Here is a 12212-nt window from a genome sequence, read left to right on the forward strand (position 1 = left end):
CCCCCACTCCCAGCTCCAGCCCAACCCCAAATAGGCATCTCCAGGACATAAGACCCCCAGCATAATAGGTCTCCAGATACCCCATGACTCATCCCCATTCAGCTCCCATCCTCCCAACTGCCCTCTTCAAGCCTGGTTGACCCCATAGGGTCTTCCAAAGGAGAGGTGGACAAATTCAGTTTTGATAACACAACTGGATGAGGAAGACAGTTCTTTTTGGGCCTCAGAATGAATTTCCCCAAATGCCCAAGTGTATTTGACACTCATCAGGGTTTTTAGGCAAAGCATCTGAATCCATTTTCCATTTGGGGAAGTTCCCTGTGCCTTGAATCTTGAAGGGAGGCAGCCCTACCCACTTCTACTATACCACTGAGGTTAGGGGCTTGGGTAAAAACCAGCAAAAGGGACCTAAACTCAGCCAATCAGGTCTAGAGTTTTGTGGTAAAAATGTAGTCACCAGAAGAGTTAGGGACTACTGGTGACAGCATCTGCCTGGCCCCTCTTGTTTTCAAGCCTGTTTCTTCAGTCTTCCTAGGAATCCCTAGACCTGACTGATGTCCTCTGACAAATAGCTAATCTGCTCTAGTCAGGGAGGTGTCTGAAATTTGCAAACAAGACCCTGCCTCCAAGCCAGACTCCAGGTATTACTTCTCATCAATTTTTTTATTGAGAGGGAAAAGAAATGGCCATTTTGAACCTTAAGTTGAGGTTGTCTCATCTCCCTCCAACCAACCGTTACCGGAACTCTTGCTCATCAAAGGAGAGAATTCTGCAGATTTAAAATTTCTGTTAACTACCAGATAATCCACAAGATTTGGGAAAGACCACGTGAGAACACTTGGAAGAAGTACTCCGGCAAAGCCGGGCCTGGGTCTTCCCCACCACAAGGGAAAAGCACCGAATAAACCAGCGTCATCCGGAATCATGCGGGTGAGAGGCAAGGGCAACGCTCCCCACCCTCACCGCCTGTAACTAGATGAGGGGAGGGGGGAAGGGCGGTTTATCGGGAGGATGGGTCCCTGAGGGGAAGGCTGGCCTGGGAGACGAGGGATGACGGCCAAGGTCGTTCCTGACTGCGTCCAGTTGGTCCTGAATAAGGCGGACCCGCTCGTCCAAGCTGCGCTGCTGGGCCAGGACGGCGGCCTTGCCGGCCAACAGGGTGCGGTAGGCGCTCAGCTCCTCTGCGGGCAGTGCGCGCGCTAGCAGCTCCCGTAGGGCCCGCTCCCGCCGCGCCACGTGCTGCTTCAGCTCCTTAGCATCTTTCTCCTGCCGCTGCAGGAGCCCCAGTCGCTGCAGCAGAGAGGCCTGGAGATGCAGGGCGAGGGCACTGTGAGCCAGGCCCGATGCAGGCCCCTCACCGCCCTTCCCGTCTCCCCGCCCTCCTCAGCTCTAACCATTACCTGCTCTTCAGGGTCGCTGTCTGCACCCACCCGGGCCAGGGCACGGTGCACGCGGGCCAGGCGACTGCCCAGCAACAGCAGGAGGCCAAGCACGCGCTCTAGGTCGGCCATGAACCGGCTGAACCGCTCCAGCTCGTGGGGTGCACAGGCCTGGCCGACAGCGGCCTCCAGAGCAGCTCCGCGCCTGGCCCAAGCTTGGGCCGCTCCCTGCAGCTGCTTCTGCTCGGCCTGAAGGTCCCTTAGCATCTTTTGGAGGAGGTCCGCCAGCTCTGCCTGCCGGGAGTGCGTAGGCACTTAAGTCTGGAGCCAGGCCCCTGACTCCCCAGACCAGACTCTGGGTTCTGGCCTCACTCAGCCACCAATGGCCCCTTCCACACTCACTTTCTTGGCTTGGATGCTGTTATTTGGCTTTGGTACATCCTGGTCACATGGTTGGTCAGGTGCAACGTGGGTGGTAAGGTTTTCAGGCCTTGTTTCCTCCTGAGAAGTTGGCAGGTGCTGGGTGGAGTTAAGTAGATAGGACCTGGGGACAAAACCAGAGCTCCTTGTGTTGTCCTGCCCCAGAGATCAGGGGCTTAAAGTCCTCTGAGTCCCTGATGCCCCTTACTTACCCTGGCTCAGAATTACCAGCAGCCTCCTCTCCAGCCTCCCTACAGGCTGGTCTCATTGCAGCCCAGACCTCAGCTAAAGGAATCAGTCCATCTAGCAGGCCCAGGGCTGGCTCTGGGCTGGGATAGGAGGTGAAAGTGTCACTCTGAGAGGGATCCAATCTGGCCAGCTCCTGAACCAGCTCCTCGAGGCGTGGACTGGCCCATGTTGACTGGGGACCAGGCTCCCTAGGGCCCCAAGCCAGGGCACTACGGCCAGGGAGCCCTGGGGTATCACTGTCTGGAGGTCCCAGGGTATCACCTGGGAAAGGTTTCAGGTCAGTCTCTGCAGCTGTGGGGGGAACAGTGGTCAGCAGTCCAGTGGGGTCAAATGTAAGGATGTCACCATTTGCAGTCTCAGGGGGGCTACAGCATGTAGGCCTGGAAACATTCACAGAACCGTTTAACCCCTGCCAACACTCATCCACCCCTGCAGTTTCTGGGTCCTCATGGAAGGGCTTCTCTGGGGGGATTATAGCTTGGTCAGTCCTTTGACTCAAGCCAGCTCCGTACTCCTGGTCAGAGACATGGACACTGAAAGTGGAAGAGACACTAAATCAGAAAAAGCTCTGGCCAAGGGCCCCCCCCCTCCCCTCCCCCTGCCAACCACTCCCAGCTCCCAACCCGCCCCGCCCCGACAGCCTTCCGTCAAGAGAGAGTTCCATGCCTCTCCAGCAATTTATAGATGTGTGTAGGAAAGGTGTATCTCACTCTGCTTGAAAGTCTGAGGGAACTCACCAGGTTGGGAGCCCCAGGGGAGTCTGGGAGTCTGCAGGTGATCTTGCTCTGACCAGGGGGGCTTCTTCCAGGAAAACTTCATCATCAGGAAGGGATGGGAGCCGAACAGACCCAATGCAGTTCTCTGAGCCCCTCTGCTCACAGTCAGAGGGACTGCTCTGGGGTCCTTCTGCAGGACACACTTCTGCAGCTTCCTTCTGATTTAGGAACCTGGAGGCAAGGACCCCACACTGACCACAGTGACCAGGAAGGAAGATTCTGGTTCTGCACCAGAGACACAGTGGGGTTTGGGGGTGGGATTAGGGGGTGTGGTTTGCACTCTGCCTTGAGACATAAGGCTCAAACTGAGGGTGGGCGGAGGCCTTCTTTCTTGAGCAAGAGCCATGAAAGCTGCCTCCCCCAACTTTCAGTTCCCCCAACTTTCAGTTCCCAGAGTGGTCCATGTCTCTCACCTGTTAAGTTTGGTCTGCAATGGTGGTCTAGGGGTTTCTGCTCCTTGGGGAACAGCCTGGAAAGGCAAGCAATTGGGTGAAATGTTGCTCAAGTTTTCAGTCCTCTAGGTTCCCCCACCCCAAGGTGGCAGCCCCTATCTTCCATACCTGGGCAATGGGCATGACACCTTCTGGACTTCCCCAGGGGGCCAAGACTTCCCCGGAAGCGCTCCGACTCCGACTGGTGGCAGGCCTGTAGGCATTGCCAAGCTTCAAGGACCGGGGATTTGGGTCCTCTACACTTGGGGGCTGGGTCGCAGGCAGCCATCTGATCTGGTGACCTTCAAACTCAGCCAGCGTCCTCTGCTGCCATTCTCGAGGCTCCGGCCCGATGAAGCCAGAGCTGGAGCAGGCCTCTCCGGAGCATTGCCTCGCCAACCCAGCGCCCCTACCCAGGCGATCCAGTTTCCCTGGCTCTGAGAAGCACCACTTCCGCTGCTGGGTGGGAGCCCCTGAGCGCGCCGGCTCTACTTCCCCGCCGGGGTGGCTGAGAGAGGCGGAGCGCGGGTGTTCGGCAGAGGGCCGCGCGGGGGCCGCGGGCCGCAGGCGGGAGGGCAGGCTCATGCGGAGCTCCTTGCGCTGGAAGGACGTCTCCCGGAGCACTCGCCGCTGCGCGCCCTGCAGCCGCTGGCGGTAGGCGGCCCGCGAGGCGGGCGGGCTGGGCGGCTCGGCGGCCCGCGCCTCGGCCTCAGCCTCGGCCGCCAGCGCGTACAGCAGCGGGGTGGTCTGGCGGCTGAGCGGTCCCGGGCCCTTTTCAGGGGCACGAGGCCCACTGCGTGCGGGGGCCGCGGGCCGGGGCTGCGCGGAAGTGCGAAGCCTGGCGGCGGGGGCCGGGCCGCCCCACACCACGCGCACGTAGTCCCAGTCCAGGTAGGGAAGTTGCTGGGTCCCCGCCAAAGGCGACGGCGTGCGCGGCTCAGGAGCCTCAGGACCGCCTGAGGCAGCGGAGAGAGAGCTGTAGGCCGAGTCGGTGGGCGCGGACAACCGCCGCAAGTCCAGGCTGCGAGTGGACGAGGCCGGGGAGGTGCGGCCACCTCCGGGACCCAGGGCCTCCATGGCTGCTCGGACGAGGGCGGAGGCTGGCCAGCTCTATAAGGCCTGGAAAAGCATAGGCGGCGTGGGAGGTGAGGCGCTCCGGGTATGGGTTAGGATAGCCTGCTGGCCCCTCCAACACCGACATGCTTACACATTGCCTCCCTGGCCACGGGACCCATGGCCCTAACATCCCGCACCTCCCTCGTCTGGGATGGCAAAGGCAGGAGGACCAGGGGAGCACCTCTGGAGGTTGAGAGCCTTAGCTCAGAGGAAGGAAGTGGCGCCTAGGCCATTCCCTACCGGGGCTCTTCTGGCCCAGCCTCTACCCTGGCACCTCCTGGAGCGCTGAGAACATACCCATGCTCCTTCCCTCCCCAACCCTGTCCCACCCAGGCCGCTTCCTGGCTGCTTTGTTAACTCCTCCGGGTGATCTTTTCCTCATAAACAACATCAACAACGATCTGAGATCAGAGGGGAGCCAAGAAAGGAGGGGAGGAAAGACCCAGGTCAGGTGGCAGGGGCAGCTTCACAGCCTTCCTCTGGGCCAGTTATGTTCCAGGTGCTCTGAATAAATATTTATCTTGAACCTCACAACTGTTGCCTGCGTTTTACAGATGAGGACAGTGAGGTTCTGAACCAGGGAATGATTTGCCCAGAGGCACATAGCTAGTAAAAGCCAGAGCCCTGCCTGGAATCTGGGCTTGCCTCCAAGCTTACTGAAGCCAGAATCAATTTCCTAGAAGCAAACTCTGCTGAAAGCCAGTTTACCCCAATCCCCCCCCAACAAAGCTCAGACTCCTCTGTGGGAAACAATCCGCACCCCCCCCTTCAAATTACTGTCAGATCCCAGGATAATATGTTCCCTGCTTGGGAGACTCTGCCTTTTGTCTAGGAGTGACAGGCTTACCCCATTTTGTGCCACTCTTGCTCCTCCTATAGAGCTCAGCTTAGAGGTTTCCTGGCCCTTTGGGATCCCTCTAGTGTCCTAGCTTCCCCATCACAGCACTCGACACCCTGCATGGTGATTGTTGGTTTGCCTGTGATTCCCTCTCCCCATTCCCACCCATGAACTTCCTGAGGACAGGCCCTGCACTGACTCATCTCTGTACCCTCAATGTCTGGCATGTAGTTGATGTGAAATATTTGTTGAATGACAAGGAAAGGAGCAGAATTGCAGGAACTAGATGGGGGGGGGGTGGCTTTGGTGGAGAAGGTTGAGGGCTTCTTTGCTTCCACCTACTCTTCTCTCCCTATTAGTCTTTTTGAAGAAGGGGACAGAATGGGTGAGACAGTTGCCACTCATGGACACTGACCAGGTTATTCAGGTTATTAAGAACCAAAAGAGCAGGCAAGCATAGCTTGGAACAGGAATGGCCAGAAATCAATACCTTCCCAGTGCCAGGAGGGGGAACAAGGGGAGGAGCTGGGGGAGTGTACCTGGATCAGGGGTGAAAGTAGCTTTGAGTCTTGGGAACTCAGGGTTCAGTGTGGGCTAAAGGGACTTTTGTGTGTGGAGGTGGATGGTGGGGAGAAAGCAGGTTTGCCTTCCCTGAGCTTCTTGGTTGGGACTGCAGAGGAGGGTGGCCCATAGCTGGGTGGAAACTGAAAAAACAGACTTTGGTGAGCCTCCTAGACACATTTTAGAGTTCAGGATCACCCTCTACCCCATTCCCTGAGACCCCAGATTCTACAGATTGCTGGCTAGGGCAGGTAGAGAGGTTAGTGGTGGGAGGACATGGTGTTTCCTTAAAGGGAGAAGCAGTACTTCCACCATTCCCAGGAGGGGCTGTCAGCTGATCTGGTACCAGAACATCTTGACATCACCCACCTGGAGGCATCACTGTGCCTACTAAAGCCAGCCCTGAAGGCTGGTCCTCACACTCAGGCTTGGGGACCACTTTTGCAAAGTAGTTTATACTCTCTGTATTTCAGAAAGAAAAGCTACTGAGTAGCAGCCCCTTGGAAGACTCACCTCCTCTAGGGAACCCCTCCAGCCACCCAGACGCTGGCCCCCTCTCCTGCTATCCTTCTGAGCCCAACTTGGGAGCACTGTTTATCCTGGCTCATGCCACCGAGGCCTACCCATGTTGACTTTCACTGCATCTATAGGCATGGGTAACTGTTCAAATACAAAGATGTTTCCTTAAAAAAGACCTTGAAAATTCTTTATTTGTGAGTTACTGAATGACAAAGGGTTCTGAGTTCGCCCAATAAAAACAGCTCAAATGGATAATAAAAATGTCTGTATATTTTCTTATTGATCTTGTGTTGAGAATGCTTTATCAGTGGTAACCTGAGCACCCGATACCCATGCAAGATAGGGTAGGAGAGTCCAGCTCCTTTAGTGTGTTTTGGGGCCTCAGCCCAAAGAGCAGAGAGTTTTTGTCTGGCTGCAGGGAGCCTCTTGCAGTCCAACCATCCTCTGTGGCTGGGAGTGGCCACACCCCAGGAGCCCTAGAGTCAGCACTAATGTCAGCTGTGGGCTGGGCTGCAGAGCCAATGCCTGCATTGAATATAAGTCAGAACTAAAGCTTTCTCAAGCCCCATCAGCCCAGGGGGAGCAGCATGTTATCCTGGAAAACCGCTAGATTAGGTAGGGTCATATGGTATTGGCATTGTTTGCAATAAACATCACCTGAATCAAAGAGCAAGAGACGAAAAGGAGACAACGATGACTTCAATGTTCAGAGCTAGGAACTGAGGAGGTGGAGGTGCCGGTGTCAGGAATGAGGAAGCTGGGATGCGGACTGGCCAAGGGTTCCAGGCCGGGTCTGGGGCCTGTGGACTTTGCAGTGTTTGTGGCAAGTCTGGTGAGCAGTTGAGTAGGTTGAGATGTGAGTCTGGACCTCAGCAGAGAGGTTGGACCAGGCAAGCAGACAGACCCAGGCTTTTAGTTAGAGGTTCTTGGGGAAACCGATGGAGACTGCTTCCAGTGACTAAAGTCACACAAAGGCAACAGAAACAGATCCAGGTAAAGTGACCAGAAAGACAGACAACCTCAAATGATCAATAAGGATCAGGAATTAAATCATATCTAGGATGGTCTTTCTCAGTGGTAGGCTTACTGTAGGGTGTTGCCTCCATGTCACCCAGACTGAGTTTCTGGGTCCTGGGCCTGTCTTGAATCCCAGCTCTCCAGACACAGTCTGGAAGAGCAGGCATTAGGGGGAAGTTCCATGGCTCTCTCAGCCCCCTACGGCTCCCCATTCTCCAAGCCTGTCCGCCCCACAACGCACCCTGCGAAGCATCTGCTCTCCACTGCTGCCGCCCTCCCGTAGAGTCTCCATAGGCTCTAGCTCCGTGCCGCGGGCAGGAAACGAGGGATGCTAGGGCACATGTGGAAAGGAGGCCGCTGTCGAGGTCGGACCACATACCTGGGGCTTCAAGCTGAGTTGAGGTCAGAGAGGCAAGAAGCACAGGCCTGGTGGCCACAGGGGGCGACAAAGTCACGAGGTGCAGCAGGAGAGCGACGCCTCGCGAACACTGGCACAGTGGATGGCCCCCGGCCGGCGCATTTCTCGGCCTTTCCTGTTGGGTTCACCGTTGGGGAAGGAGGGCTCAAAACGCGCGCAGGGGACCACGCGGTCCTGGACGCAGGAGAGAGGGGCAGGGGGTGGGGGCTGGATTCCCTAGCGGCTCCGCTGCCGAAGGGCATGAGCCGGGGGTCGGGGAGTGGCTAGGGGGTGCGGTGAGGCCCCATTCCGTGTTCGCCAGCCCCCGGCGTGCTCCCCCAGCAGCTCCCGCCGCTACCGGTTCTGCGCTCACCACCCCTCTGCCGGAGGCGGGGACAGGGGCGCAGGAGCCCGACCCGACTCGCGCAGACCAGACGTGCTGTGGAGCCCAACACCTTCAGACCCAGCGACGCGCGGGCTGTTCCTCAGCGACTCAGCCACTCCCATCCGCACCTAGCTGCGGGGCTCGCCCTACCGCCCCGGGGAACGGCGATTCCGCCGCCTGGCCCCCGGCCTCGCCGCGTACCTGAGCTCCAACCCGAGACGAGCTCCTGGACTGCGGCCGCGCGGTGACATCAGAGCCCTGGGCTATGGCTCCCGACCCCACCTCCAGGCTCCCTCCGCAGCGGGGGAGGCGCCAAATCCGACTCCCGGGGGCGGGAGCGCGGAGCGGCCGCGCTGCCCAGGCAGCCGACAGCCCCTTCCTAGTGTCCGCTTGTAGGCTTAGACCCTGGTCGGGGTTGGACGCTCGTTACCCCGCCGGGCACAGGCCTCTTGCCTGGCTGGAAAAGCGAGAAAGTAGGGGTAGGGCTCCCAGGGCGCTCGCCCGCCGGTCTCCATCTGGTATGTTCTCACGGCCTGTAGTGCTCGGCCGGAGTCCCACGGATTCAAACCACCCTATCAGTGGGGAAGCCCAGGCCAGGTCCCAAGAGCTCCAGAAGGCCACCTCATTCCAGTTTGGCTAAGGAAACAGACCTGCCACTGTCCCTGTCCAGCTCTGAGTACAGTGCGGATGCTAATGCTTCCTTGACCAACTAACTCTCCCTCCAGAACTTCCATTTCCAGAACTCTTGCAGCTCTCTGATTCCCACTATGGCCTCTTTGCTCCCCTCTTTGCCCCTTTTCATTTCTCTCATATCTCGCATCGTCTGGGCCCTCTGGCCGCCCACCTGAAAAGGGGGAAGGGAAGCTGGGGCACTGCTGACTTGTGTATTCACTCCGGGTCTTCTCAGTGGTGCTCAGCATTTTAAGGTGCTGGACTACGCATGTCCCCTGTGGCCTGAATAGGATTTACTCCAGCCATAGAATCTGGCTCTCTTCATCTTCGGGGATCTCAAGGCTCCAAAGAATGATCTGAATTCATCAGCCACTGTACACTGGTCACTGCTCTGTCCTCAGCCTTCCCTGCCCCCACTTTCCAAACCTGTATTCTGTGAATACTGGCTCTCAAGAATGTTCCATCCCTGGAAAGGGCTGAGCGCCTTTTTGCTGAACCCAGTCAGTGCTTGGTCTTTCTGTTATTGTGGCTTCCCTTACTGTCCCACAGAAGAATCAGCATGCCTGGGGGGCGAAGACCATATCCCCATATCTTGGCATTCTTGGCTGACAAGGTTTGTTGGTGATAATAACCAGAAGCCGGAACTTAGACCGGGGGTCAAGGCTACCACTTTCTAGGGGGAATAAGAGCCTGGGAAACTTGGTCTGTTTGGGTCTTCTAGGGGATGGAGGCAGCAGGCACCTAAGCCTGGCTTCTGATTGGGACACTCCTGGCACTGATTTTTCTTCAAATGCTATCCTGATCCAGGCATCAGCCAGGAGCTGGAGCTCCGGACTCAGACAATGGCTCAGAACTTCTTGGTTTTGAACACCTGCCCTTTTAATACCAACTCTGATCCACATGGTTGGTCTCAGAGCAGTATCACAATAGAGGAAACAAAACCCAGCAACCAAAAGTCAGTTAAAAAATGTTCAAGATTTTAATTTTTATATATATATATATATATATGAAACTACAAGTCCCTGGTAGCTCAGACAGTAAAGAATCTGCCTATAATGCAAGAGATGCAGGTGATATGGGTTTGATCCCTGGGTCAGGAAGATCACCTGGAGGAGGAAATGGCAACCCATTCCAGTATTCTTGCCTGAGAAATGCCATGGACAGAGGAGCTTGGAGGGCTACAGTCTATATATTTTAAAATACATGTATATGTATATATATTTTTAAATTTATTTTTATTTATTTGGCTGCACCAAGTCTTAGTTGCGATCTTTGATCTTCATTGTGACATGCAGGATCTTTTTATTAATAGTTGCAGCATGTGAGCTCTAGTTCCCAAAACAGGGATTGAACCCAGGCCTCCTGCATTGAGAGCATGGAGTCTTAACCACTGGGGCATCAGGGAAGTTCCTTAATTTATATTAAAAAAAAAAAAGTATATTTCTTGACAACTATGAAGTGGACACAACATCCACAGTCATTCTTGATAATCCTCTTCTCCTCCCCCTTATCTCTCTCTCTCTGCCTAAATTCCCCAAAAGAAATCCCATCCACTCACTTCTCTGCTTGCCTCTTTTCTCTTCTGTGAAAGAGAAAGCACCCCTGACATCTGGAAGTTGGCCTGGGACTATCAGCTAGACCTTGGTCTTATAGGAGTTGGTCTGACAGTCACGCATAAGGCCATGGAGTTCTCCTGTTTCGCATAAACAATTTCATAGGACATCAACATCAGACAAGACCCTCTGTAACCATGATGGGTCAAGATAAAAACAAGACCATTCTGTAATCATATCTGAACACAGACAAACCATGAATATTGTCCAAGTCAAAAAAATGACCAAATGTATTTCTGTCCTGGATAATATGTGTGACTGCTGCTTCCTTACCAACTGTGGCTTTAGCTTTGCTTCAGTCATTCCTCTTTCTCATAAGATTTTAAGATACCCAATCATAGAATTACTCTTGCTTCCTGAAGCATCAAACACTGAGAAAAGTCCTACTTCTTTAACTCTCCAAAATATCCTTTAAGTCCTTTCTAATGCCCTCTTACCAAGATGCTTCACGGTTCCCCTCACTGTAACAACTAATACACTCCATTTTTTCAACTACAGGTGTGTCCCTCATGATCTTTGACTGGAGGGCATCTCTTTAGTGCAAAAGCCCAAAAAGTCTTAGAGGGGAAGAAGGGGAAGAAACTGCAACCAACTTGGAGTCTCCCTTAGTGACAGTGGTTAGGGAGCAGGGGCCATGGAGAAGATGGACACATGCAGATATTCATCATGTTTTTCTACTACATAAAAAGACATGCTTGTGCCCCTCAGTATCTCAGTACTTTTCCAAGCCTGGGAGAGTCCATCTGACACTGTGTGAGTTAGCCAAGAACCACCCAACCTAGCCCTTCCTCAGTTACCCACGCAAAATAATTATAAATGGGTAAGCCACTAAGTTTAGGGATACTCTGTTAAATGGTAATAGATAACTGTAACAGGATATGTAAAATTTCAAATTTGGTTAATCTTCTCAAATTTCTTACAAAGAGTTTGTACCAATTTGTATCCCCATTAGTGAGTGCCCATTTTCCCACATCCTCACTAACATAGTACATTATCAGACTTTTGATCTCTGAAACCTGAAAGGTGAAAATGTTTTAATTTTTTATATATAAAATCGCATATCATTTTGTACTTTTTTTTTTTTCATTTTGTACATTTTAAGGCCACTCGTATTCACTTCTGTGATCTGTCAACTTTCCTTGTCCATGTTTCTATTGGATTATTGGTCTTTTTCTTACTGACTTATAAGATCTCTTTATGTATCAAGGTAATTTACTTTTTTAAATTTTTAATGTGTGGCAAATATTTTCCCAAGTTTGTGTCTTCTGACTTTGTTTGTGGTGGGAGTGAATTTATAACCCATGGTTAAGGTAAAAAAAAAAAAGTTTCATTCTTGTAGATAGCAACTACAGAGCTATTTTAATAATTCAGAGACCATCATATATTGGTTCAAATTCACTAAGGCCAGAAATCCTTTAATGAATTATGTTGTCTATTTCTGGAAATCCAACAAAGCATGAATCACTGTTTTTACACAAGTGTCTACTTAAATTGTTAAGTGTTCCCTTAGAGCAAGTTTGTTTGCTTTTTAATTATGCACTGAATTCACCACACTTGTCCAAAGATAGGGCTTTATAGGAAGTCAGCCATAAGAAAAATTCAGGGAGAATGGAGTCCCCCCACCCCTCCATATGAGGGTGTCTGGCAGGAAGGCCTTTGGGCGAGGCTGGTTAGGGACTGGTTGTCCCAGCAGTTGAATCAAAGTTTCCTTTCAGATCAGCAGTTCCTGGGAAAGAATGCTGGTCTGTCACATTCCTATTGAGTATGCGTATATCACCTTTTCCCTACAGATGCTGTGTGACTCCTTAGCCTCTGTTTGCTTTGGCCATAATAACTCAG

The 12212-nt window shown here is 53.4% G+C and overlaps 1 protein-coding gene across 7 annotated transcripts; it reads right to left on the minus strand.

The window, feature by feature from the left end:
• Positions 1-636: 636 nt before the first annotated feature.
• Positions 637-8353, minus strand: SHROOM1 (shroom family member 1). 7 transcript variants are annotated; one of them, XM_024994605.2, is made up of 10 exons: positions 8290-8353; positions 7686-7839; positions 6947-7247; positions 3385-4374; positions 3238-3293; positions 2786-2995; positions 2012-2581; positions 1782-1923; positions 1401-1673; positions 637-1305 (listed from the first exon to the last, which is right to left on the minus strand). In XM_024994605.2, the coding sequence occupies exons 4-10, from the start codon at positions 4330-4332 to the stop codon at positions 973-975; spliced, it is 2532 nt and encodes an 843-aa protein (XP_024850373.1). In that variant the 5' UTR covers positions 4333-4374; positions 6947-7247; positions 7686-7839; positions 8290-8353; the 3' UTR covers positions 637-972. The 7 variants fall into 7 exon arrangements, with proteins under 7 accessions (XP_024850373.1, XP_005209371.1, XP_015327685.1 ...); XM_005209314.5 differs by lacking the exon at positions 6947-7247; XM_015472199.3 differs by lacking the exon at positions 6947-7247 and having other exon boundaries at positions 7548-7839.
• Between the last annotated feature and the right edge of the window lie 3859 nt (positions 8354-12212).

The sequence above is a fragment of the Bos taurus genome, chromosome 7, assembly GCF_002263795.3.
Source record: "Bos taurus isolate L1 Dominette 01449 registration number 42190680 breed Hereford chromosome 7, ARS-UCD2.0, whole genome shotgun sequence".
Lineage (NCBI taxonomy): Eukaryota > Metazoa > Chordata > Mammalia > Artiodactyla > Bovidae > Bos > Bos taurus.